This window comes from Gastrolobium bilobum, unplaced genomic scaffold (assembly GCF_033153095.1).
Source record: "Gastrolobium bilobum isolate Gb01-03AN ecotype WA unplaced genomic scaffold, APGP_CSIRO_Gbil_v1 utg16915, whole genome shotgun sequence".
NCBI classification, from domain to species: domain Eukaryota; kingdom Viridiplantae; phylum Streptophyta; class Magnoliopsida; order Fabales; family Fabaceae; genus Gastrolobium; species Gastrolobium bilobum.
The window spans coordinates 71,181-97,463 of NW_026896767.1; the positions used below are offsets into that span (position 1 = coordinate 71,181).

The 26,283-nt window shown below is 34.7% G+C and overlaps 2 protein-coding genes across 2 annotated transcripts; one reads left to right on the forward strand and one right to left on the reverse strand.

Annotated features, from left to right (window-relative positions):
* The first annotated feature begins 4,199 nt into the window (after positions 1-4,199).
* LOC133301920 (serine/threonine-protein phosphatase 7 long form homolog) lies at positions 4,200-4,625 on the forward strand. The gene has a single exon (XM_061501636.1). It carries the CDS (start codon positions 4,200-4,202, stop codon positions 4,623-4,625), a length of 426 nt encoding a protein of 141 aa, XP_061357620.1.
* A 9,222-nt stretch (positions 4,626-13,847) lies between these two features.
* LOC133301913 (oligouridylate-binding protein 1-like) lies at positions 13,848-24,413 on the reverse strand. Its single transcript, XM_061501630.1, has 12 exons — positions 24,079-24,413; positions 23,660-23,721; positions 23,188-23,290; positions 22,866-22,942; positions 22,719-22,780; positions 22,526-22,613; positions 22,297-22,372; positions 22,162-22,192; positions 16,679-16,798; positions 15,556-15,641; positions 14,767-14,940; positions 13,848-14,387 (listed from the first exon to the last, which is right to left on the reverse strand). Exons 1-12 carry the CDS (start codon positions 24,169-24,171, stop codon positions 14,139-14,141), a joined length of 1,221 nt encoding a protein of 406 aa, XP_061357614.1. The 5' UTR covers positions 24,172-24,413; the 3' UTR covers positions 13,848-14,138.
* Positions 24,414-26,283: the final 1,870 nt, after the last annotated feature.

Consider the following 26,283-nt stretch of genomic DNA (forward strand, 5'->3'; position numbering starts at 1 on the left):
TCAATTAATTATTAGTTTAAAATAAATGACAACCGCTAAATGGAAGAAAATCAAACAGTTAAGATGGGGAGTAAGATTTTTAAGTTTTACACCTGAGTCAAAAGATTCCTCCCCTGTATATAACATGATCATTTGACACCAAATTGTAATAGTTGATTTTCATCAATCCAAAGGTTAAGATTTATTATGAATTATTAATTAATCAATAAATGTGAAAAAATTAATTATAACCGTTAGATTTACTGAAATCAATGATTAAGATTTAATGTATAGTTCGACACCAATATCAAAGGATCATATCCCATATATATATATATATGGGTTTTATAAGAGTTATGTTGTAAGAAAAGTGATTGTGTAATGTTATAGAGATTCGTTTTGCGTGCCGTAATTTTTTTTCTTTAAAAAGTGTGGGCCCCACAAAATGTTGTGTGTATAGGAAAATTTATTGTGTCATGTTAAATGACAAATGCAAATCCCTATATATATATATATATATATATATATATATATATATATATATATATATATATAGAATTCTATAAGAGTTATGTTGTAGGAAAAGTGATTGTGTAATGTTATAGAGATTCGTTTTGCGTGCCTTAATTTTTATTTTTATTTTTTGCTTTAAAAAGTGCGAACCCCACAAAATATTGTGTGGGTAGAAAAAAATTTTGTATCATGCGACATGATATATGTAAATCCCATATATATATATATATATATATATATATATATATATATATATATATATACCAGTAATGTGATGAGAAAATGAGATTACCGGTAATATAACCAAAAAGTTATTTGATATGCCAAAATTTTACTTGGAATATTGCGTGAAATTTATGAGTCTATGTTTGGTTGATTATAAAATATTACTAGAAATTAAGTGTGATATTACATATATGCCCCTGCTTTAGTTTATTTTTCAATCAGATAGGGATTACACAAGGTTACTTTTGTCACTTTTTTTGCTATCCCTTTTTCTATTTCCCCATCAATCGAACAATACCACCCTCATAAATTTTTTTCACAAATTACACACAAAACTAATCATCAGACATCTAACTTTCCTACATAAATTTTTACAAAATGATACCAAGTGTGTATATATATTATTACTATTTTATTTATTTATTTATTTATATTTATATTTATAATTTTATCTTTTTTCAACCCTTTCATATATTTTATTTGAGTTCATCTACCACCGATCCCAGTTAATAAGGGATAAGGTGTTGTTGATGTTGATACCAAATATGATATTCCTGAAAATCCATTCTCATTTTCTTAGGTATCCAAAAAAAAATCTCTTACCAAACATTTTCTTAGAGAAAAGTAGTTTGAATGGTCTAGGAACACCTACGTTAGGAAAATAAATTTTATGGTCCTTTTTTTTTTTTCTCCTCCCTATCTCGACGGCTCATGTGAGTCGGGTGCATTACATATCTGGTCGGACCTTAGGTGGTTCTTTTTGGAACAGTGACCATTGTGCCACTGTTCCCACTGTTATTTACCTAAATGCCATGCACCTGAACTTTTTTCCCAAACTGCCACGCGGGCTAGTTCGCTGGGAGTAGTAGCGACCTCGTAATGCTGAGCTGTCAGCTTCCTGGTGGTGTCAGAGTTCGCGACTGACGCAGGCGACCTGTGTTGCAATTAATGCCTGACCAGCCAGGCCACGTGGCATGCATGCAAGCGAGGTCGCGACTGACGCAGGCGACCTCTGTTGCAATTAATGCCTGACCAGCCAGGCCACGTGGCGTGCATGAAAGCGAGGTCGCTGCCCACGCAGGCGACCTGTGCCCAACGGATACTTTTTCACCCTATATAAACCCCCCTTCCCTTCCCATCCGCCTTCCCCCTCCCCATTTTCTCTCTCTCTCTCTTAATTTTCTTGCTCTCACATTTGGTCTTTTGTCTTCATTTGAGGTTAGTGATGTATAATTTGATTAATTTTTATTCTTTTTTATTGTTAGTTAGTTGTTGTTTAATATATTATATGTAACATAAAATATTAGGTTATATGACATTTTAATTGTTTTATTATTTTAATTAGTTTAATATTAGTAGTTTAGTAATTACATTTTAATGTTAGTAGTTAAATAACATATTTTTTAATTAATGTATGTAATAAATAGTTTTATATGCGTTATTTATTTATAGGTTTTAGGGTAAGATAATTTTTATGATTAATGTTATGACACATTATGTTAGATGACATATTATTTATTTTATTATTTGAATTATTCTAATATTAATAGTTTAGTAATTGCATGTTAATTTAAGTAGTTAAATATTTTATAGTTTAATTGATCTATTCAATTTAATTGTTTTATTATTTTAATTAGTTTAATATTATTAGTTTAGTAATTACATTTTAATGTTAGTAGTTAAATAACATATTGTTTAATTAATGTATGTAATAAATAGTTTTATATGCGTTATTTATTTATAGGTTTTAGGGTAAGATAATTTTTATGATTAATGTTATGACACATTAGGTTAGATGACATATTATTTATTTTATTATTTGAATTATTCTAATATTAATAGTTTAGCAATTGCATGTTAATTTAAGTAGTTAAATATTTTATAGTTTAATTAATCTATTTAATTTAATTGTTTTATTATTTTAATTAGTTTAATATTAGTAGTTTAGTAATTACATTTTAATGTTAGTAGTTAAATAACATATTTTTTAATTAATGAATGTAATAAATAGTTTTATATGCGTTATTTATTTATAGGTTTTAGGGTAAGATAATTTTTATGATTAATGTTATGACACATTAGGTTAGATGACATATTATTTATTTTATTATTTGAATTATTCTAATATTAATAGTTTAGCAATTGCATGTTAATTTAAGTAGTTAAATATTTTATAGTTTAATTAATCTATTTAATTTAATTGTTTTATTATTTTAATTAGTTTAATATTAGTAGTTTAGTAATTACATTTTAATGTTAGTAGTTAAATAACATATTTTTTAATTAATGTATGTAATAAATAGTTTTATATGCGTTATTTATTTATAGGTTTTAGGGTAAGATAATTTTTATGATTAATGTTATGACACATTAGGTTAGATGACATATTATTTATTTTATTATTTGAATTATTCTAATATTAATAGTTTAGTAATTGCATGTTAATTTAAGTAGTTAAATATTTTATAGTTTAATTAATCTATTTAATAAATTATTTTATATGCATTATTTATTAATAGGATTTAGTCAGGTTATATTTTTATATGTTAATGTGTATATTTATGTAGTTAATAAGTTGTTAATTATGCAATAAATAATATTATTGAATTAAATAAAATCATTTATTTGTAGGATTGAAAAATAAGTTGTGTTAACTTTGAACATTGACTTATATAATATGTATGTTAATGTTATTAGGTGTAGTACTTTTTATTAATGTATAATTTAATAATATTAATTGTTTGATATTATTTATAGGCTTGGCATCTAGGTTAGAAAAGAATTATTTTAATTTTGTTAGATTTTGTATTTACTAAAATTTAGATTATGCAATAATTAAAATAACCGAATTAAATAAAATTATTTAGTTTTAGGGTTGACAAATAAATGTGACAAAGTTCTTTTACCACAATGTTTGTGTTTATTTATTTATTTTTTAGTAATTAGTATTTATTTTTAGTATTTTTTATTAGTAATTAATTGTGGAGTATAGAATAATTAATTGAACTTGAAAATTAATATATTTATTAATAAATTTTGTATTTATTATTTGTAAATAGATTCATGGAGCAACAGAACCCGCAACAGGACCCGCACCAGACCTTCATTGACCCTGGTCCATTGGTGCCGTCTCTCCTGACGTTGTAGGAGAAACACATTTCGACGTACGTATGGAACAGATCTGGTGACGCAAATCCAGATGATCGTGTACTGAACGTCAGACACGCTGCTTCATAGGATCATCGAAATATACCCGAGGAGATCCATCCTTACCTGCAGTAGGCAGGGTTTTTTCACATTCCGCGTCTGCGCAACCATGAGGTTGGTGATACATAGAGTAGATAAATAAAAAAAATTACATGTTGTATAGTTAATCAATTGTGATAAAATGTAAAATAATTTTTTATTGTCAGATTGACCACCATCTCATTTCGGCCCTTGTGGAGAGATGGCGTCCTGAGACGCGCACATTCCATATGTCCATGGGTGAGGTGACGATTACTCTGGAGGATGTCCACCATCTGCTTGGACTGCCTACAGATGGAGAGGTTGTATCTGGCCGCGTTGGAGGTCATCCCTTCTCCCGGATGGTGGGAGATTTTTTGGGCGTTCAGCCGGGTCGGTCGCGCGACTTATATAAAAACCAAATTTCGCTTACATTTCTGAGGGAACGGTATCTAAATTGGCATGAATGGTCTGGAAATGAAGTTGACCGTATGCGATACACACGTGCATTGATTTTGCGCATTATAGGTGGTTGCCTCTTCGTTGAGACTGCATCTAGCTTCGTCCATGCGCGGTATCTCCTATTTTTGGATGATTTTCAGAGGACTAGGACGTATTCTTGGGGTTCCGCTGTCCTGGCTACTTTGTACAGGGAGTTGTGCAAGGTTACTGACCCAGGATGATCGGATATGGGTGGCTGTACTCTGTTACTACAATTGTGGGCATGGACACGTTTCCCTACTATCTCCCCAGGAATCCCAGAGATCACCGATCCAGATGCTATTTTTGGAGCAAGGTATGTCTGGCTTTTTTGTTTGTCTTCATTTTCACTGTCTGTTACGTTAATTAGTAATTTTTATTGTGTTATTGTTTTGCAGGTTTAATGAATATGTGTCCATACGACGTCGTTACTCCCACATCAGATGATATCGTCATCACATTGACGTTATGCCTACCCGCAGGATACAGTGGAGGCCATACGACGGATTCGTTGGGCATCCCCCCTCGTCCGAGGAGTCACGCAGATGGTTAGCTGTATGCCCACTCATACACTACCAGATTGTTGTCTACCAGCAGCCGGATAGAGTGCTGAGGCAATTTCATTTTAGGCAGCCGATACCGAGCGATCCTTTCATGAGTTCAGAGTTGCTGACCATCACCCTGACTGGTAAGGGTGATGTTGACTGGAGGGACCGACATGGACTTTATATAGCGCAGTGGCATTCCAGGGATGCCCTCATTGTGCAGGGTCTACAGCCCTTGCAGGGAGAAGGTCATCTGTCTCTCAACAGCACGTACATGCAGTGGTATTTTCATCATACGCGTAGATGGATTATGCAGAGATCGGCCATTCGTTCTCATGTGGTACGTTAATTTTAGCCCTTGTCATTAATATTGTTACAACTAATTTTTTTTGTTAATGACATCATACATTTAACATTATATTCGCTTCACAGAGTGATCGCATGGAGACTGTTCTGCATATGGCATCAGACGAGGCACAAGGAGCATTCACATATCGCCAGATATACGATGAGACCCTTCAGATGATGTCCGCATTCGATGAGTTTGGTAGACTGACAGAGCCTGGAGAGGCTGCACCTCTGCCGGCAGTGGTGCAGACAGTGGAACCGCCTCTTCATCCGCGTGTTAGCCAGTGTGCACGCCACGAGGGATTGCCACTGCATCATCAGGCTCCCGCTATGGCTGATAGGCCTGTGCTTGTGCAGTCTCTTCCGCCCCGTCCAGCGGTCAGTTTTATGCCTCGGCTTACCCCCCAGGCGGTCTGTCGCAGCCTTACTGGTGGCCTCCCCCAGGCGGTCCGTCTCAGCCTAGCGGGACATCGACTCACTTCGGGTACCCATGGTTTTCAGCACCGACGCAGTCATACCCTGGATATCAGCCACACTTCACTCAGCCATTCCCAAGTTAGCAGTTCCCAGGTCAAACCAGCGGTCCATCTTATTCTCATGCTGAGCCTTCTGCGCACGAGCACAACCAGTTTCCAGGACAGTCCAGTTCGCAGCCTCAGCCCGGTCTGGAAGAGTTCACAGAGGATTACATACCCACATTCGATTCCCCTGTCGTCATGGCCACACCGGAGGCATTTTCGGCTGACTTCTTTCAGTCACCCTCATCTGGTCCTACAGGTTTGCTTGCGCAGGAGGACATTGCGGGTACTTCCGACGATATTGATGCAGACGCAGGAGCGGAAGCAGCCGTTGCACCCGGAGGAGACGGTGAAGACGTGGTCAGGCGTAATCCAGATAGACAGGCCAGGGAGCGCTGTTTCTTGTCACCATATGAGCATAACCAGGCACGGTGTGCCAAGTATCATGGGCGGCCGCGACAGCAGTGATTTGTTGTTTTATCATAGGACTTTTTATTTTATCAGAGCATTAATATGTATGTAAATGATATGTTTTGGACTCCATCCTTAGATTTCCATTTATTACTGTATGTTGACTATTATGTTATTGTTAGATTCATGTGGTGTTATGTGTTATCCCTAGTTAACTACCCGAAAAGAAAATTATGAAACCAGCAAGCACACGATGATCATATTAATTAACATATTACATTCACTAAAGTTCACGACTAACGACAACCCAGAATCAAATAAAAGCAGGCATAATTATAAACGAAACAAAAAAACGTGTGACAACACACAGGCAGGAGAGGGTAACCAACGTTTCGACAAGTTTGTTTCACGCAACATTTAATTGCCTTGCAAGCGAGATGAACAACGACGTCTGTCATGGCCAACAACCCTACAATAACCATATCTTACCTGCTGGCTCACACCCTCGCGCTGATCCATTTCGTTACGGATTCGGGTACTTCACGACCTGCCTTTTTTACGTCTAAGTGACACATCCGGGAGAATTGTTGGGCCTTGGCTGGGTGGGATGAAGTCTTCATTACCAATTGGATACCATTGCCCGGAATATACCTGGCATTGATATGATGCACTATATGCAGGATCAATGTATTGTAAGGGGTCATGATTTATTGATTTGAACGCAGCAATCACATGACTACATGGGTACCTAAAAGCAGTAAACTCACCACATTGACAGGCCCAATCCTGTAATGAAACCCTCCATTTCTTCCTGCCTCTATGAGTTCTTTGATTGTAAGACTCTTGAACTTCAAATCGTGTTTTTTGTCTGTCATACGACGTAACAAAGTGTGTTGCAGCATTTTGTTGGTTTTTAACGTATTCAACCCAGAACACTTTGGCGAAACGATTACCTTTGTCCATCTCTTCCCGAGCCTTCTGCCCGTGGGCCAAAAAATATTCGTTAAGCCTAGCGTACGTGATGCGCACCAAAGACGTGATTGGTAAGTTTCTGGCACCTTTAAAAACCTTGTTAACACACTCCGACAAGTTTGTAGTCATATGGCCAAATCGCCTTCCTTCAGCATCGTATGATATACTCCATTTTTCCTTCGGAATTCGATCAATCCATGCTGCTATCTGTGGGCTTGATTCTTTAAATTTTTCCAAACCAGCGTCAAAATCCAATCGCGATGTAGTGTAGCCTGTACATGACAACACATAATTGTTAATAACTAATAACATCAGCGTCGTACGATCATTGTAACAAATTAAAAAAACTCTAGTGACATCCATACCTAACTTCTTTAACTGCTTCTTCAACATGATGTTTTTGAACTTATGATTGAAATTGCTTGCCAGATGTCTCACGCAAAAAACATGGTACGCTTTGGGTGGTTGCCACCCTAACGCAACATTATTGACGGCTGCCAATATACCTGCATGTCGATCAGAAATAAGGCATATTCCATCTTTCTGAGTCACATGGATCCGTAACATGGCCAAAAACCAGGACCAATTGTCAATATTCTCACAACTAACAACAGCAAACGCTACAGGCAGGACATAATTGTTACCGTCAACAGCTGTAGCGATCATTAGCGTTCTGCGGTATTTTCCATACAAATGTGTCCCATCGATTTGGAGCATAGGCTTGCAATAATTAAAGGCATCACAACACTGTTTGAATGTCCAAAAAACCCTTTTAAACACCTTGTGCGAACCATCGAGCCGACCATCAATCCTATGTTCATTCACATCCAGTTTATAGGCAGACCCAGGAGAAAACAATAACATATAATCCAACCATCTTGGCAGAAACGCGTACGACTCATCCCAATCCCCAAATACCCTCACAATTGCCTTCTGCTTTGATTTCCAGGCTTTTTGGTATGATATATGAAATCCTAGACTTGATGCAATCCTCTCCTGTATTAACCCAATTTTAACACTAGGCTCTTCACGTATCATTTCTGCGGTTTGACAAACAACGTATTAGCGTTACACTCACAATATTAATTTAAACATTTACCAGATGGTTGACTTACCGATGATCAATTCACAAATGAAACTAGAGTTAAGTTGTTTGTGATCCTGTGAAAGTGTTTGAGATACACACGTATGGATGTTGTTCCACACGCCTATTATCCATTCATGACCGCCTTTTTTCAGATATGCTCGCATCCTCCACGGACAACCATCATTGTGATTTTGACAAATCATTATCAGCCTTTGCGTATCACTTTTTAGTACGACAGTTGTGCGATTTTTTGCCATACAATACTGTTTGATGGCCATTTGTACATCCTGCTTGCTTTCAAATTGCTGGTCCTTATAAAGCTCTTGACCCATTTGCCAATTTGGTACTTGTGCCCCTTGCATGTCATCACACTCTTGATCGGGGTGTGCCCAGTTAATGTGCGTGTAATGTGGTATTTCTGACCAAAATGGAACATTATCCACTGCTTTTTAACACACATTTCGAATGTCGTTAAGTACATAAAAATATAATTAAACTGAAACAGTAAACTATCTTAAAACTCAAATGGTAAACTACCTAACCTGCAGCAGGTGGTGGGTCATGCGCACCAATAATACCCGGTGATGGAATCGGTTGAACCAAAGCAGTGGACGTTTCCAACTCGAAATCACCATCAACGTCTGTATCTGACGAGTCACTGTCAGGGACTAGACCTTCATCAACCTCCTCCTCGGAACTATCAGTACGCCCCGATGGATCATCTACTTCATTGGCATGAATCACATCTAAAGGTTGTGTTATTGGGGGAGATGATGGTGGGGGTGACACATTCATATCTTCCGCATCTACTTCCGGCTCTTTGTTAATGTCTATAGAGTGACTGGTAGGGATGAAACATTGAGTGCTTGCCTCTCCACCGATGTTTAGTTCCGCATATAACTCGATGTATGAGGACTCTCCATGCTGTCGAAATGCATCAACTACTAGTGACACATCTTCATCCTCAACCACCTCCACAGCAGCCCATTGCACGGGGTTACCAGAAGCACATCTAACAATCAGTCGAGACAAGGATTGACCTCGTTGTAATCTCAACTTCTTGTATATTATTTTCTTGAGCTCATTATATTTGCAACGCGGACTCATGCGGAAGATCTTCGTATCTCCTTCAAACACTTGACCATTCAGTCCAAAATATCTTCTCCCATTGTAATATAGAAGGCATATTACATCATTGTTATTCTCACTCATTATGTACTGAAAATAGAATTCACACACAGAAATGGAAAAATTTCTTTTGAAAATGAACGAGAGAATGAATGACTGATCGAGGAAGGGGGTCTAAATTATATAACATTGAGTTCGCTTTATGGCCCAGCGACCTGTAGCTGTCGGCAAGTAGTTCGCTGACCAAGGCAGCGGACTTCGAGGGAACTGCCCACGTCGCACCTAGGTCGCCTTGGCCCCCAGCGAACTTGGCAGGGTTCAAACACGTGCCATCTAGGTCGCTTGCGTAGGCAGCGAACTCAAAATACGTTGCAGGCTTTTTATCACCCAAGTTCGCGGCTGACACAAGCGAACTTGAGAACCAGCAGCTGACTGACACATCATCATGCCTAGTTCGCTACTACTCCCAGCGAACTAGCCCGCGTGGCAGTTTGGGAAAAAAGTTCAGGTGCGTGGCATTTAGGTAAATAACAGTGGGAACAGTGGCACAATGGTCACTGTTCCAACTTTGTACACACATACACTTTAATTTTGCGAGCTCAGCACATAGAAGGAGATTCATATGATTGCTTCTTATCATCGCTGGACCTAGAATTTTTTATAATGTAGCGAAATAAAGTATCAAAATTACAAGTGTTATTAAGATTAATGAAAAATTTAACTATTACAACTATTTTTATTGGAGGGGTTACTTATTAATACTAATAATATAGATTATTAAAAAATATTATTATATATATAATAAGATGAAGGTTATACTTACAACTTTTTTCTTACAACCTCTTACAACCATATCTTAACATCGTTGATTTTCTTCAATCAACGGTTATCATTTTCGCAAATTAAACTCATTAATTAATTATTAATTAACAATAATTAATAACCGTTGATTGGCGGAAATCAACGGTGTTAAGATATGATTGTAAGAGGTTGTAAAAAAAAGTTGTAAGTATAACCTTCCTCGTATAATAATAAAATAAAATAAAATTTAGGAAGAGAAGAATTCTATGATGTACCGACACTGATACGGGACACGACACGCCGACATGTTAATTCTAAAAAATGTCATATTTCGACACGTTGGGACACGTTTTGATATTAAATAATATTTTTAATATATATATAATATAATTTATATTTAATACATATAACAGCCCATAATAAGTCATATAAACAATCAAATATTCAAATTTCATAACATAAATATAAACAAAAATAATTTTTCATACCTTGTTAATTTTTCATATCAAATTTCATAACAGAAAAAATTGATTTATAAATTATTTTTTTATGTTTATTTAATAAAATAATATTAGATACCAAAAAGTAAATAAATAAATAAAATTTAGACTAAAAAAAACATGTCAAAACATTGACTGCGTGTCAAAAAAATGTGCCAGAGTATTGACCACGTGTCGGAGCGTGTCCGACACGCATTTTTTTAAAATTTGTGTGTCTGTGCTTTTTAGGAGAAGATCGCTCATCATTATCCTTCCCCTAGGTTCACTCCTGCTCCTTATGCATATCAAGCATTTTTTCTTTGAGGATTATAGTTTTGAACAAATTATATAATTTTGGGATGTATTTCAAAAAGAGTATTTTAATATTAATAAATTAAAGTTAATGTTACAAATCATTCGTTCACATTTAAACTTTGGGCAAATAAAACCTTATAATTTAATTTTAGTAAAGCAACTGCTAAATTTTAAACATTAGTAATCCAATATCCCCCACCCCAAAAAAAAATCTTAATTATAATTTTAGCTTGAGTTATTTCTTAATGTTCCAAAGTATTTGTACAAAATCTTATAGCACCGGTGACAAGAGGGAAATATTTTTATCATAATGTTTCAATGACAAAATGCCAGACCTTTTTATCATAATAATGTTTAAAAGGGGAATATTTTCCCTCTTTAATTCAAAAGCCAAATAATGGCAAAAAAATTTATTTATTGTAATTTAATTAAATAATTACGCAAATATGACAGTTTTAAAAATATTTACGCATCTATTGCACACTGTGACGCTCCTTTTGGGTGTCACATGTGACGCCCCACTGGGGCGTCTCTCATGAGGGGAAGACGCCCAAATGGGGTGTCTCTCATGAGGTGGTGACACGTGTCACTTGTTTTTCCAAAAAAAAAAATTAATTTAATCATAAAACTTTTAAAGGTCATAACTTTTGACTCGAGTATCCAAATAAGGTAATTCTTTTTTTGATTCCACATAACTTTCCGAGATCTACGCAATGACATCTCATTTGACATTTTTATTTCTCACAAACACAATTTTAATTTGCAAGAATGGTATTATAAGAGCGGTTAAACCCAGAAGCCTTTGAGTTCTGGATTTGTGATTTAATATAAAAAAATAAATAAAAATTTTGATTTGTGATTTAAATTTTTTTTATAATAATTTTATTTATTATAACAAAATTTTGGTTTGTGATTTAAATTCAAAATAAAAAAAAAATATTAATAATAAGGAAAGCAAAATAAAGATTTGATTTGTGATTTAAACTAAAAAATCAATTTGAAAAATCTGTAGAAATAAAAAAATAATTAAATAAATATTATAAATTTCTAAGGAAGAAGGATATTATTTTTAAAATTAATGATTAATGCTATAAGCTTCTGGGTTATTATTCGTGGTCTGAAATTAATGATGGCTTATGAATGTTTTTCAAAAATAAAATTACCTAAATTAAGCGTGATTTCCTCTTGATAGAAACCCAATTTAGATGTGATTGGTGATGTGTTAGGTTTTGACAAGTGTTGACACGTGTCACATTTTTAAACTCAGAAGCCTCTGAGTTCTGCGTTTGTGATTTAATACAAAAAATAAATCAAGATTTGATGTGTGATTTAAATTAAAAATAATAATTTTTATTATTTTTATTATAAAAAAATTTGGTTTGTGATTTAAATTAAAAGTAACAATTATTATTAATAAGGAAAACAAAATAAAGATTTGATTTGTGATTTAAACTCAAAAATCAATTTGAAAAATCTGTATTAATAAAGGAAATAATTAAATAAATATTCTAAATATCTAAGGAAGAAGGATTACCTGATTTAAATTTAAATTATGTTGGTGAGAAATAAAATATATAAAATGAGATGTCATTGCATAGATCTCAAAAAGTTATGTAGAATCAAAAAAAGAATTACCTGATTTGGATACTCGAGTCAAAAGTTATGGCCTTTAGAAGTTTTATGATTAAATTAATTTTTTTTTTGGATAAACAAGTGACACGTGTCACCACCTTATAAGAGACGTCCCATTTGGACGTCTTCCCCTCATGAGAGACGCCCCAGTGGGGTGTCACTGTGTGCAATAGATGCGTAAATATTCCCCAAACTGTTATATTTACGTAATTATTTAATTAAATTACAATAAATAAATTTTTTTGCCGGCAAATAATTTTTTAAAATAATATGGTGAAACGCAAGGCATGCACGTTAGGATTGTGCATTACTTCCATGCATAATTTATGCAAAAGCAAACCATTTTATTAATTTGGTTCAATTCGAGCTAAAGACGAACTAAACCGAGTATGAAAAAAATTCAAATGAGCAAAACTGAACTGCAACCCAAACCAACAGCACCACATTTTTTTCAAATCAATTTAAGAACCGAAATTTTTATTTTATTCAATTCAGTGTAGAAACCGAACTGAATAGTAAGGATTAACTTTTCCCAGCTCGTAACGAAGCAGCAAAACCAAGCAACAAAGGCTCTTGGTTAGCCTTGCCGGCAACGAAGCAATACCTCTTGACAACAGAGCAGCAGGCTTGGACAAAGAAGCACAGACACGCTTCTTTTTAAAAATATTGTGAATCGGACTGACATATTTCGATACGCAATTAATATTCTTTTACCCGCATGAAAAATATATTTTTTCAACACACATCAATATTTTTCGACACTTTTTTTTATTCAAATTTTATTTTATTTTATCTCTTTAACCAAACATGAAAAATTACTTTATAAATTAAATAATTTTTGTTACAAAATTTGACATGAAAAATTAACAAGAAATAAAAAATTATTTTTACTTTATATTTATTTATGTTATAAAATTTAAACATTTAATTAATTGATGATTTATTATGAATTACTATATGTTAAACAGATTATATTATATATAATAAAAATATTATTTAATATCAAAATATGTCCTAACATATTAAAATCTAATATTTTTTAAAATTAACGTATCGTATCGCCATGGCATGTACCCGTCTGGGCAACATAAGGCTTGGACATGAAGATGTTTTGCTTTCATAATAATAATAACATGAAACAACCAAAACCAAAATCCGTTATCCCAGTTTTTTGAGCGTCTAGCTCACAGCTCAATTTTTAAACAGTTGGTTTTAAGGGTCAAATGAACCGGACACATAACTGGTTAAATTGGTTCATCCCCCTAAGCTTTGGAAATTACCTAATGCATAAGAGACAAATTATGTACTCAAAAAAATTCCTTATAAAACATGATAAATGGACAAGCTTAAAAAACTACAACACAACAGTAAAAATGTAGAGTGCACGGGTGGTGTTTTAGAGATGAGTAAGGGTATGGCAGAGGTTCAAAAGACTTCAACCTTCACTTCTTTTAACATAAAGGGGTCCCAACTATCTATTTTACTGATAGTACATTAGATGCTGGTTAGACGCAACATTCTGGAATCCTGCACCATAACCAGCCCCAGGAGCAGAATGCTGACCCTGCTGATGCATGAAAGCATGAGCACCCCCCATTTTGCTCAAGGCCATTTGGCGTTCATATGCTGCTAGTGTAGTGGGTGAAAAGCCTGGCACCTGTGCAGCAGTTGGTGGTGCAAGGGGAGTAGAGGCTGTTCCCGGTGGGGTAGGCTTACTACCCCATGAACACTGCAATAAATCAATTACAAATATTAGATACAAAATTTTCTAGAACCTTTTGAGTTTGAAAAATCAAAATATATCATCAACATATGGAATATATGATCAACATATGGTGTAAGATCCTTTTGGGAACAACGATTTTTGACAACGAACAACACAATTGGCATCTTACATGAAAACCTTAGTAAAAAACATATAAAATATAATAAATATCTACAGGAAATTCAATCAGTCATAGATTTTTATTTTTATTTTCTGATAGCGCCCAAGTAAGATCCCATGAACACATCACCTCTGAACAAAAGGGCATAAAATAGTACACAGCACCATCAGACATACAACATTGAATTGTTGACAAATAAATATCATCACAATAGTAATGTACCTTCATGGGTTTGCCAAACAGAACCTGAGCATTACCCATCTGAATGGCAAAAGCTGCTTCCGCATGTGTACTAAATCTCACAAAACCAAAACCTTTGTCTCGTTGCACCCTAACATCTATAATAGTTCCAGCGCCCAGGGCAAGAAATTGACGATGAAGATCACCAGAATTAACCTGCAATTTCACAGCTTATGAGAACTGCAAGAAAGCAAATTCAGAACAAACTGAATTTATGATAGGCCACCCTTTAAAAGGGTATACAATAGAAGAAAAAAAGCTGCAGGTTGGAATAAACATGGGGTGTGTGAATGAGTTTGTTATGGAATATTCTGAGGTGGGAAAATTGGTGAGAACTGGTGGGGAAGGAAAAAAAGGTATAGAGGAATTTGGGTAAAATTATTGGGAGAGAGCTGTCCTCTCCAAGTGTCTAGGGTATTTTCTTTCCTTTTCCATTTAATGTTTCCATTGTTATTCTGTAAATTTTCCAGAAACACTATACGGAATACAAATACAGTGTTCTCTATTCCACTTTTACCTGTTGCTATAATGATTTATTTTCTCCATTTAATCTCTGGTACCCACCAATTTACAAAAGAACTAGACTACCCATATTTTACACAACTCACTAAACAGAACTGGGTAATCTAGTATCAAGTAGTTAAGCACTCTCCATATTTGCACATAGCTACAAGTCATACCATCACATTTGAATTGCCATAAAAATAAAAGCTAGTTATAATGAACTAATAAGATAAATAAAACCTAGCATAAAAGAATACTTATCCTTGCCTCTGGAGCAAGATTGCCAACATAAACAGTAGTATATTGAGGATTCTTCTCTCGAGAGTCATCATTAGTCATTTCTTGGCCTTCTTCTGCGACCAAAAAAACCAGCTAACTATTAAGCAAAGATCATTAACCAAGTAAAATATACAATCAGGCCACTGAGTGAATTGGATTAGATTTTGCAAAATGATCTCAGATTAAGTTCTTTTTGTGAACTTTATTTTGCTCAAAAGTGGGTTTGCATTTTGCAGAGATGAGAGAAGTAACAACTATGTTTGGGAATTCACTTTAAGCACAAATGTAAGGAAACAGCCTTTTTTTTTGTGGGGGGGGGAATGCAATGTATAATCGACTTTCACCCCTACCCTCACAAAATCGGAGAGCTTGTGCACTGGGGGCTTGCCCTTCAACACAAAAGCATGCGATATTTTTTTTTTTTTGTAAATAAAGCATGCAATATTTACTTTAGACAAAACAGCCTTTTCAGATCAGAATGAAATTTGAGACAAAGTCCCGTTGGATGGGCCAAATACCCACTCACCATTTGATGGAAAAATATCTGTGCGCTAAAAATAAATATATCAAACATGATATACACACAGAAGATAGTAAGAAGCAAACTGTGGTCGCCAGATCCAGTGCGGAGGCTGACGATCTTTTTTCTGATGATACGAGGTTGAGGACAAGAAATTTGTGACTAAATAAGGGTTAGGTGTGAAAGGATGGTTGCCGGTATGATGCACGGCAGTAAAAAGAAAGGAAAAGATATATATGCGGAAGCAGAGCCCTCAGATCGAGAGCTCTGATACCAAATTGAATCTGAAATATAATAAATTAATATTATTTCTAACAAAGATAAACCAAACCAATGTGCTATATAAGAAGCCAAACAAAAAGGTAGTCAGGCATTCCATTAGAATAGATATATGAAATGATGTCCAATAGCGACAGTGTGACAAATTACTTTCAATTCAATTATTTTAATGACAGTGAATCAGTAACCATTTTCACCAGCAACTATTATGGACTTCACAAGTGCTTCCAGAAACAGGCAATAAAAACAAGAATTGCATGACATCTAAAGTCAACTGCAAATTATAAAAAGACACCATAATCAAAAGCTCACCAAATGTTCCATTTGTTAACTCCACAACAGTTTTGGAATCCGAACTCTGCTTGTCATCATTGGCATTACCCCCTTTCATGGCCCAGTTACAACGAATCTGTCTATTTCCAAGCCACTTTCCTGATATTCAGGAACAGAGAGAAATTCAGATACAATGGAAGCTGTTAATTAAAGTAATAAACTACAAGCTATAAATTATAAAGTAATTTTTTTTTGGTAGATACCAAGCGGTGTCAGAAACCCTAAGGCTGACTAATTCAGTTTCGGATTTGAGTCTCTCCACCTTTCCCACAAATATATATAACTGATAGGATTCTAAATAACTGTATGATGGACTGATACATAATAAACACTAAATACATCTATGTATACTAATATATTAATAAGTACAACTGGGACAAACTGAATAGGTATCAGAACAGAAATTACAGCAATTAGACAAACATATGTGTACAATTGTATTCAGCTCTCTGATATTGTAACAAATTCAGAGGCATGTGCATGAGAAAAATTACAAAACTAAAGAAATAGAAAGAAAAAAAGTTCCAGTGCTTTCGAGAGGTACAGGTCTCTCCGAGTTCCCATATCCTTCCTAACAAATAGCCTACCTAACAGTCTCCCTTCCCTCACTATTAAACTCTCTCTCTCTCTCTCTCTGACCCTCAATCTGTCAGTAACCACCTCTCCCACTAATGAGTCACGCATGATGAACACATGGGTGACCGTCCCTAGTGTACACCCACATAATTGAGTGTATTCTTATCAATAATTCTCCCTAAAAGAATCACCTTGTCCTCAAGCCTCAAGGTGAGGGTTAACCAGCGAAAATCCCTCCCCTGAGATCCCAATGAGAGAAATATAAGGGCCAACTTATAATTGAAGCATAAGTGCTCCCACAGGAGTCCCTTTGCCCTTCTTCCCTAATGACATCATCATTTTCCAACAGCCGATCATCAGGGCTTAGCACCTGCAGAAATTTAATGATCCCCCTTCTTGAAAGACATCTTTTTCAACAAGCTTAAACACCTTAAAGAATGCCTCCTGCAATATAGACTTTAAAAATGAAGGCATGCTTCCAGGAGTAATATCCTCCTCAAATATCAAACCGAAGAAAGGCACCAATTTACAGCCAGAATAGATGGAAAAGACGCGAGCAGAATTGATGGCACCCTTTACAGCAGCCACTAGCTTTTCATGTCCATCTTTTCATGTTCATCTTCTGACTCAAAAAAAAATTGTTGCATTAATAGCAGCAGGCTTTTGACGTGCATAGGCCTTACGATCAGAAAGTTTCCAGTTTTGTGGACAACATGCCTAGTTTTGATTCTTATCAGATCCTAGTCTTGCGCTCCTTAGTTGTTTTGCAGGTACTATATTTCCAAGCTTCTCAGATGCCATTGGCACCAACAACCTTCTGGCAGCGCATCCTGTCCTCCCTTGTCTCCGAACACCATCTACATGTTCTTCCCTGGAACGACGCTTGTTCTTTATTGTTAACAATACCAAGTATTAGAGAATAATATAAACCATTAAGAAGGCATACGCCCCAACGCCTTAAAGTCTTGGGTTGAAGTAATTATTTACATGGTATCAAAGCCTTAGTGACCACAAGGTCACGAGTTCGATCCTCACCCCCCCTATTTTCTAGTGGAATTAAAATAAACACAAGGTAAACCAAAAATTGGGTCTGTGTAATATCCACGCTTCAAGCCCAAAAGGTTCTTGCGTGAAGGGGTATGTTAGAGAATAATATAAACCATTAAAAAGGCCCTCACCCAACACCTTAAGTTTTGGGTTGAAGGGGTTCTTTACACCAAGTTAGACACCTTTTCAACACTTTGTCCCGCCTTCAGATCTATCTATTGTAGTACTTGAGGGTGGTGGGCTAGCTGAATCAAACTCATCACAAACAGCAGCTGCCTTTGTTAAAAGCTCCTAACTTCGCCCTTTTCTTGTTTGGACTAACAGCATCTAGGTGTGCTCTAATTGATTCTGGTCTTGAAAAGCATCAAAACTGAAACTTCAACATAGAACTACAACCATTTGTCATTGTTTCTAGGTCAAGCTGAGGAGCTTGAATTGTGGCACTAGATATATAACAGAAATCAAATTTTTTTTGTTCCACTTGCATAAACTTGACAGTAACTTGGGCCTGACTCCCAGATTGACCACATTCCATCTCAGACATAGTTTTCTTCTTTGAATGAGTGTTTTTCTTTTTTTTTGAAAATATTCCATCGGTTCATCGCTTAGCTACTAGTCTGATTCGGGGTGGATCCAGGATTAAGCTTTAAACCCCTCCCAAAGGTGGTAATAGGGAGGATCGAACACATGTTCTCACCCCCACCTGCTCAGCTCTCAATGAGTCTGTGTCTTTTGTTGCTTCCTTACATCACTCCAATGCCCCTCCCCCGCATTGCAAAACATGACGCGCCGATCACGCAGCACATTGGATTGAAGTTGATATGAACAACTCACTAGTAGGCTAAATTGAAAAGGAATTAACAATCAATACACCAATTATAAAAGGAATATGTGAATTGTATTGATGTTCAAATTGGAAAATAGCCCACTACAGCCGGCAACCTATCAGAACAAAAAATACAGATAAAAATTGGAAGCAAAATTACAAAGGAACAAGTAAAAGAAAGGATAATTTTAGAAGACTTAGAGAACTTCTAATCTCTCCCAAAAGCCAAGGGTTTCCAAAGCCCAAAAATGATCACAAAAAGGCCTCTCCCACTCCCATATAAATGTACCCTTTTTGCTCTCCTATCACATTCCATGCTAACTGTTTGTAACAGAAATGCCATTCATTATTGTGTTGATCCCCTGAATCGTTGCCTACTGTACACCCTCATCTTAGAAAGGGTCGTATGACAAGTGTTTGGAAAACTCTACCAAGCTCGTTGACTGAGACATGGTCGTTTCCATGGGTGTCGGTACGGCGGAATGCTCTCCCAAGTTCATCCATGTCTAAGGTACAATGATGGTGCAATGTTCAATTTCGGGTCGGTGTTTCGATTCAGATCGGTTTCAAGATCGAGTTTGGGTCTGGGTTATGGATTCAGATCAAGTTTTGGATCAATTTGAGGTGGATTCTTTGGGTCGGGTTTTGCTGGTGTGAGTGGATCCATATCCATTGTTCAAGCGATTGAATATAGATGGGCAGAGAATGGAGGGTAGTCTGGTGGCTTGGGTGTTAGGAGGTGGGTTGGTTACCTCTGTTGGCGGCGATGATGATGTCAGTGCTCATACACCCATTATCACGACTCTTTGGTTTTATTATGGAGTTTCTTCTAGTTCGCGGACTAGTGATATCCTTCTATCTCCTCCAACTCCTCATCATTCCTAGTATGAACATGGTAGGTCTCTGAACTCTTCATTGGAGACTTCTTCACCTCCATTTTCAATTTTAAAAACTTCGATTTTGCTTCCTCGTCAGAAAAGTACAAATTCGAGTCCATCTCCGGTTGAAAACGCTTGAGCATTGCCTTAAATAAGCCCCACCAAGTTGCGTTAGGATGGAGATAACTCCACATATTGTACCAAACCCAAGCATGTCCTCTCAGTCCCCTTACAGCTTTTGCAACCTCCTTTGCTTCTTGCGTTCCATTTTTTTGGAAATATTGCTCCATGTTGATCAGCTACCAAGAGGCTTCTTCACGATCAAATTTTGGAATCATTTTTTTCTATTACCATAGGTCACAGATAGAGAGCTCCGATACCAATTGATTAGTACTAGAACAAAAATTACAGCAACTCGACAAACATATGAGTAAAATTGTATTCAGCACATAGTTATCAAATGCAGATTGCGGCCAACCCTCAAAACCGCTATAGCATTATTGCGGGTTGCGGTTGCGGAAATAGCGAAAAAAATATATATATTAAAATAATAAATTATATATATATATAGGGAAAAACTATTCTCATGTCACATGAGACAAGTTCTGTCCTACACACCCTTCGATAACTGTGTCACCTTTTTCTTTTCTTTTCTTTTTTCAGGTGGTGGAGCCCACTAGTTTGTCTCTATGACATGAGATAATTATCTCCTTTAACATGATATTAATAAAACCCATATATATGTGTGTGTGTGTGTGTGTGTGTGTGTGTGTGTGTGTGTGTGTGTGTGTGTGTAACATAATAAATTATTAAAAAAATAATAACACCTAAAAAAATCAAATAATACTTTACTGTTTTACCTTAGTTACCTTTTAATGATTCATTCTTTTTTTTTTTTTTGGGATACAGAAATAGTTTTACCTTCTGTTACGGTAACCAAGTTACTTGTTACCGTGTCTTGTGAATCACTTTTCTGACAAATGTACTTTTCTTTTCTTTGAATGAAGATAGATCAGAATCTCTTTCTTTCTCACTTTCTCTCCTTTTCTCTTTCATCCGTTCTCTCTATCTCACAGTTTCTCTTTTTCTCCTTCATCTATTCTCTCTCTCTCTTTCTATTTCTATTTTTCTCACTTTTTTTCCTTTTCTCCGTTATCTGCTCTCTCTCTCTCTCTCTCACTCTTTCTCTCACTCAAAGCTTTGCTTCTTCGTTCATGGCTTCCGCATTGAACTTCAATACTATAAGAGAAAAGTAGAGAAGGGAAGAAACGAGCGCGATAAAGAGAGCATGAGAGGCAAAAGAGAGACACACAACAGAGAGGCAGCAAGGGAGAGTGGGTTAGGGTTAAAACCATAAAAAGACACTGTTGCGGGGAGATTTGGCCGCAAATGCGGCCGCAACTACCGCTATTGCGATTTGGTGCGGCGCGGCGAGAATGGTTGCGGCGAAGCGCAACTGGCGCGGCTTGCGGCGCAATAACGCCGCTATTGACTACTATGATTCAGCACTCTAATATTGGAACAAATTCACAGGCATGTGTATGAGAAAATTACAGACCTACAGAAATAGAAAGAAAGATAGTTCCAGTGCTTTCGAGAGGCACATGTCTCTCCCAATTCCCAAATCCTTCCTAACAAATAGCCTATCTAATAGTCCCCCTTCTCTCCCTATTTAACTCTCTCTAACCCTCAACCTATTAGTAACCACTTCCCCCACTAATGAGTCACACATCATGATCAGCACATTTTGGGGGGGGGGGGGGGGATCCTTTGTGGCCTTTCCTAGTGTTCACCCTCATAATGAGTGTATTCTTATCACAAACACTCCTAACAAGACCTCTAACACAATAATAATTCTAATGTTCTTTCTTTTAATGAAACCAACATCCCATAAAAATTGATATCATAATATATTGATTAAGAGATTGAATGGGGATTACACGTATATCAAATTTAACATCCAATTCCTATCAAAAGCAATAGTGACAGAAGTATAGAACATATTTAGGGCTTGCTGCAGGATATGGTACATAATTTTATGTTTTATAGAACAGCTCAAAAATTCAATGACACAGTATTGAAGATTTCACACACACACTTCAACAACTAGCACTGAAGTCATAAACCCATCTTACCAGTTAGATCATTTATGGCACCTTGGGCATCCTGATCAATCAAATAAGGAAACCAAGATACAATTATCACTAGATAAACGCATAGAAAACCCAAAAGACAGTAAGAAAACAGAATAAAAGGGGGGAAATTCATGCCTGCTGATTTCGAAAGGAAACGAAACCAAATCCCCTGGAACGGCCGGTCTTTGGATCCCACATGACCTTTGCATCTCTATAGCCAATGTATCACAAGTGTCATGATAACAGGAATTGAATTCAGATATACATTCAGTTGCAAGCACTTCAGACATAAAATACTGCAAGAAAACAAGGATAACAAGATAACAAGTGAAAAGAATATGGAAAAGGGCACAGAGAAACTTACGAACAACTAGAATATATAGAGAAGCAAGCAAACAGTGTAGCATCAGTAACCTCAGGGCTCAGATCACCAACAAAAATATTGAAGTGACCTGAATCCAAAGAAAGAAGAAAGGTTAGTTTCCGTTCTACAAAATAAATATAAATTATAAACACAATGCTAAAAGGCGAAAGTACAGGGTCAGCAAAAATAAAACCTGATGTATCCTCTTTCTGGCTGCTAGCATAAGCCCAGTTAACTTTAATAGGCTGCCCAAAACTGCACTCAACATATTAATATATGAAACAAGAAAAATTTGTACTGCAACAGAACTCAGATGAACAAGAGAAAGATTTCTACACACATGTTCCTCCCATTGAGAGTTCCAATAGCAAAAGCAGCTGAACTGCGATCAAAGTAGTCCACAAAGCCATAGGATGACTGCAGAAGACAATAAAAGTAGATCATCATGATTATGATGCAACTGCTATAAGCACAAGCATAGCATGGAAAACATACATTTGTAATTTCCTATTACCTATCCAGAGTCTTTTGCTCAATCAACAACTTGTTATTTACAACAGGTAACATGTATCGGGGACTCTATAAACATACATGATTGACCCTTCCTTTGATTTTCACTTTAAAAACATCTTATAAATTTATAATTATAAAACAAAGCTGACCTTCTCTTTCTTAATGAGCTTGCATCCTTCAAGAGGGCCCGCATTTGAAAAAAGCTCTTGAAGAAGGGCCTCTGTAACTTGAGGATGAATGTTGCCCACATAACTGCATTTCCTCAAAAGCAATTAGAAATTTGAAAATGAAAATTTGAAAGCAAAGGAAAAAAAAATGAATAGGCCTACATCATTTAGCATAAGCTTGCATAACAAGAGAAAAGGAACAGAATGGTAAAAGGTCAAATATATAAATAGAAACCGATATAAAAATTTGCAAATAATTTACACCTAGAGATTATCTCAAAGGCAATCAATGAGGCCAACAACTCACTGAAGGCATCTATTTTTTATTTTATTTTATTTTATTTTTTTGGTAAAGGTATCAAAACATGGAGGGGAAACACATAAAAAAAATTAATTGAATAAATTTTAGGAAAAAAACAAAGGGAAAGAAAAGAAAATATCTATTAAGACTCACACACTGCGGCATGTACTTGAATCAAAGCCAGGAGGCAGATTTCCACTCAAGATAGGTTCTATCTGCAAAATAAAAATGTAAAAATCCAAAGGAAAAAAGAAAGTAACTCTAGAAGCAACAAAAAAAAAATTAAAAAAAAAAAATCTATTCTCTCTTCACCAGTAACTAATCTAAGCAAACAAAACGCAAATAACCCAATCATTGACAAACCTAAGGTCTAAGGTGGCTTTCACATATCTTAAAAAAAAAAAAAAATAATACAAGGCTCGCAATATTATTCAAATAATAGACAAGTAGAATTTAATCAGCTGTAGAATATGTATTAACAAAACAGGGAAAGAAAAAACACATATTTAGAGTAATGCACATGATTCAATTAAAAAATGAAAAATAGTAATGAAAGAGTAAAGAAGAGGAACCTGAGGGTGTGTATAGAGAGCGGGGTGATGATAGAGTGATTGTTGCATCATCGCATGTTGCTTTAACCTCTGTTGCTGTTGGTGTTGCTCCATCTTCAACTTTAAGGGCGATTGTGTTGATGATGGGAACGAAAAGCTTTGACTATTGAGATTAGGGTTGCAGTAACCAGTAGACAAGAGAATAAATAACCTAACTAATTGATAGATAAGGAAAATAAAATTAAAGAAAAATAAAATACAAAAAAAAAAAGGGGAGAAACCCTCGAGCGGAGAGGGTTGAGCAAACTGCAAAAGTAGGATAGATAAGAAGGAAGATGATCGATGAATTGATGATATTGATACAGAGGAATCCCAAGCCTTAAAAAAGGCATTCAATTTTTTATTTTATTTGTTTTTTTTGGAAAAGTTGAAAAATCACCCTTTGGTTATTATTGCTTTGAATCCCGATATTTTGTTTTTTTAATCACCCATGTGAATTTTTTTCATTCACACCATATCTCAAAATATTAATTGAGTATATATATTTTATTCATTTTAGAAAGAAAAAAAATAAAGTGATGAAATAAAAAAAATCAAATATTATAAAAAATTAAAACACTTAATAAAAGACAGAGAAAATAAAAAATTAAGCTTTTCTAAATTAATTGGGTTTGGTGTTTTTATTTTAAATGACATAAGATATCATTTTAAGGGAGAGATAGACACAAAAAAAATGGAAATTATGGGAGAGAGAAAGTGGGTGATTTTTTTTAATTTAAAATTTAAATAAAAAAATTATGTTGTGTCTATCTCTTTTTTAAAATGACATAACTTTATTTCATTTAAAAAGACAAATACTTTTCCCAAATTAAAATATATAAAAAAGAAAAAATCACAGTTATAAATTTCCTATTTATTTGCTTTTTTTATGGTTATTTATTCTTTTTATTTAGATATGTTTGATTTTTTAAAATCTCTATTTTATTCTCTCTCTTTTTCATTTTTTTTTTTTTTACGAAAATTTTTAATAAAGGGAGTGGCACAAGATTAAAAAAATAATCCAGAAGAAAATCATAATAAAATAGATAAAGAAAAAAAGAAAAAAAGTCCAAACATATCTAAATAAAAAAGAAAAATAAAACTAAATATATTGAAAACTTATAATTGTAATTTCTTTTTATTCTATTTCTTTTTTTATATTTATCTTAATTTTTTCTTCTAATTTTTTCTTCAGTATGTTCTTTTTTTCATTTGGACTATTTTCATTTTTTTTAATTTTAGTTTTTTTAATGGTAAACTTAATTTCAGTCTTTTGTGTCATTGTTTTGATCAAAACTATATTATATTTCAAAGTCATTCTATGGAAAGTTTTATCACATGTAATTCATACAATGATTTAGATTTTTTTTTAAAGTGTAAACTTTCCATCTTAAGCACATTTTTTAGAAGATTTATATTATATGTGCCATGATGGTACAACCTAATTAATTTAAATATTAAATTAATAAAATTAATTTGAATTCTAATTTTAAATTTACAAATTAAATTTAAATTTAGTCATGAAATTAGATTTGATGACAATGGAGAAAATTAAGAAAATCAATTAATTATATTGATTGACTCAAATTAAGGAGGGAACCAATTAATTGGAATGATTGGATAAAAAAGATTTATAACCTCCCCTATAATTCACTAGTATAAAGGATATTACATTAATTTTTATTTTAAATAAGAAAATGAAAATTATAATGAGAAGTAGCGGATAAAACTAAGGCAAGTGATAAAATACACTTAAAATTTAATTACACATTAAACTGAGTCAAATACATTGATTTCTTGTCTCTAAACTATCTTGTATCAAGAATGAACTTTAACTAAGTTTGTATACACAATTTTCATGAACTTCGTATGGTTCTCATAATCTTTAATTATGATATTTCATCATACTCCAATGATACACATACTAGGATATTTACTCTTTGTAAATGTTATCATAAAAACAAACACACGTGAGATAAATCTCAGTAATATTGGAATTTTCAAACTATAATCAATCCAGTCACTTTAGTGGAGAATATCATTCTCCCAAATATGTTTATAATGAGAAAATAATATCATGAATAATAAATATAAACTCAGACCTTTGTGGATTCTTCATTTAGAATACACAAACCTTTGTGGGTTCTATACAAACATACCTAAACCTTTGTGGGTTTCTGCATACAA

Excerpts from the sequence above, each read along its gene's own strand:
- LOC133301913 (XM_061501630.1), bottom strand. The coding sequence starts at position 24,171 with ATGGAGCAACACCAACAGCAACAGAGGTTAAAGCAACATGCGATGATG. Across the intron at positions 22,943-23,187 it reads AGCTCATTAAGAAAGAGAAG|TCATCCTATGGCTTTGTGGA; the intron begins GTCAGCTTTGTT and ends TGTCTTCTGCAG. Across the intron at positions 16,799-22,161 it reads TGCCATAAATGATCTAACTG|GAAAGTGGCTTGGAAATAGA; the intron begins GTAAGATGGGTT and ends CCTGAATATCAG.
- LOC133301920 (XM_061501636.1), top strand. The coding sequence starts at position 4,200 with ATGGGTGAGGTGACGATTACTCTGGAGGATGTCCACCATCTGCTTGGA.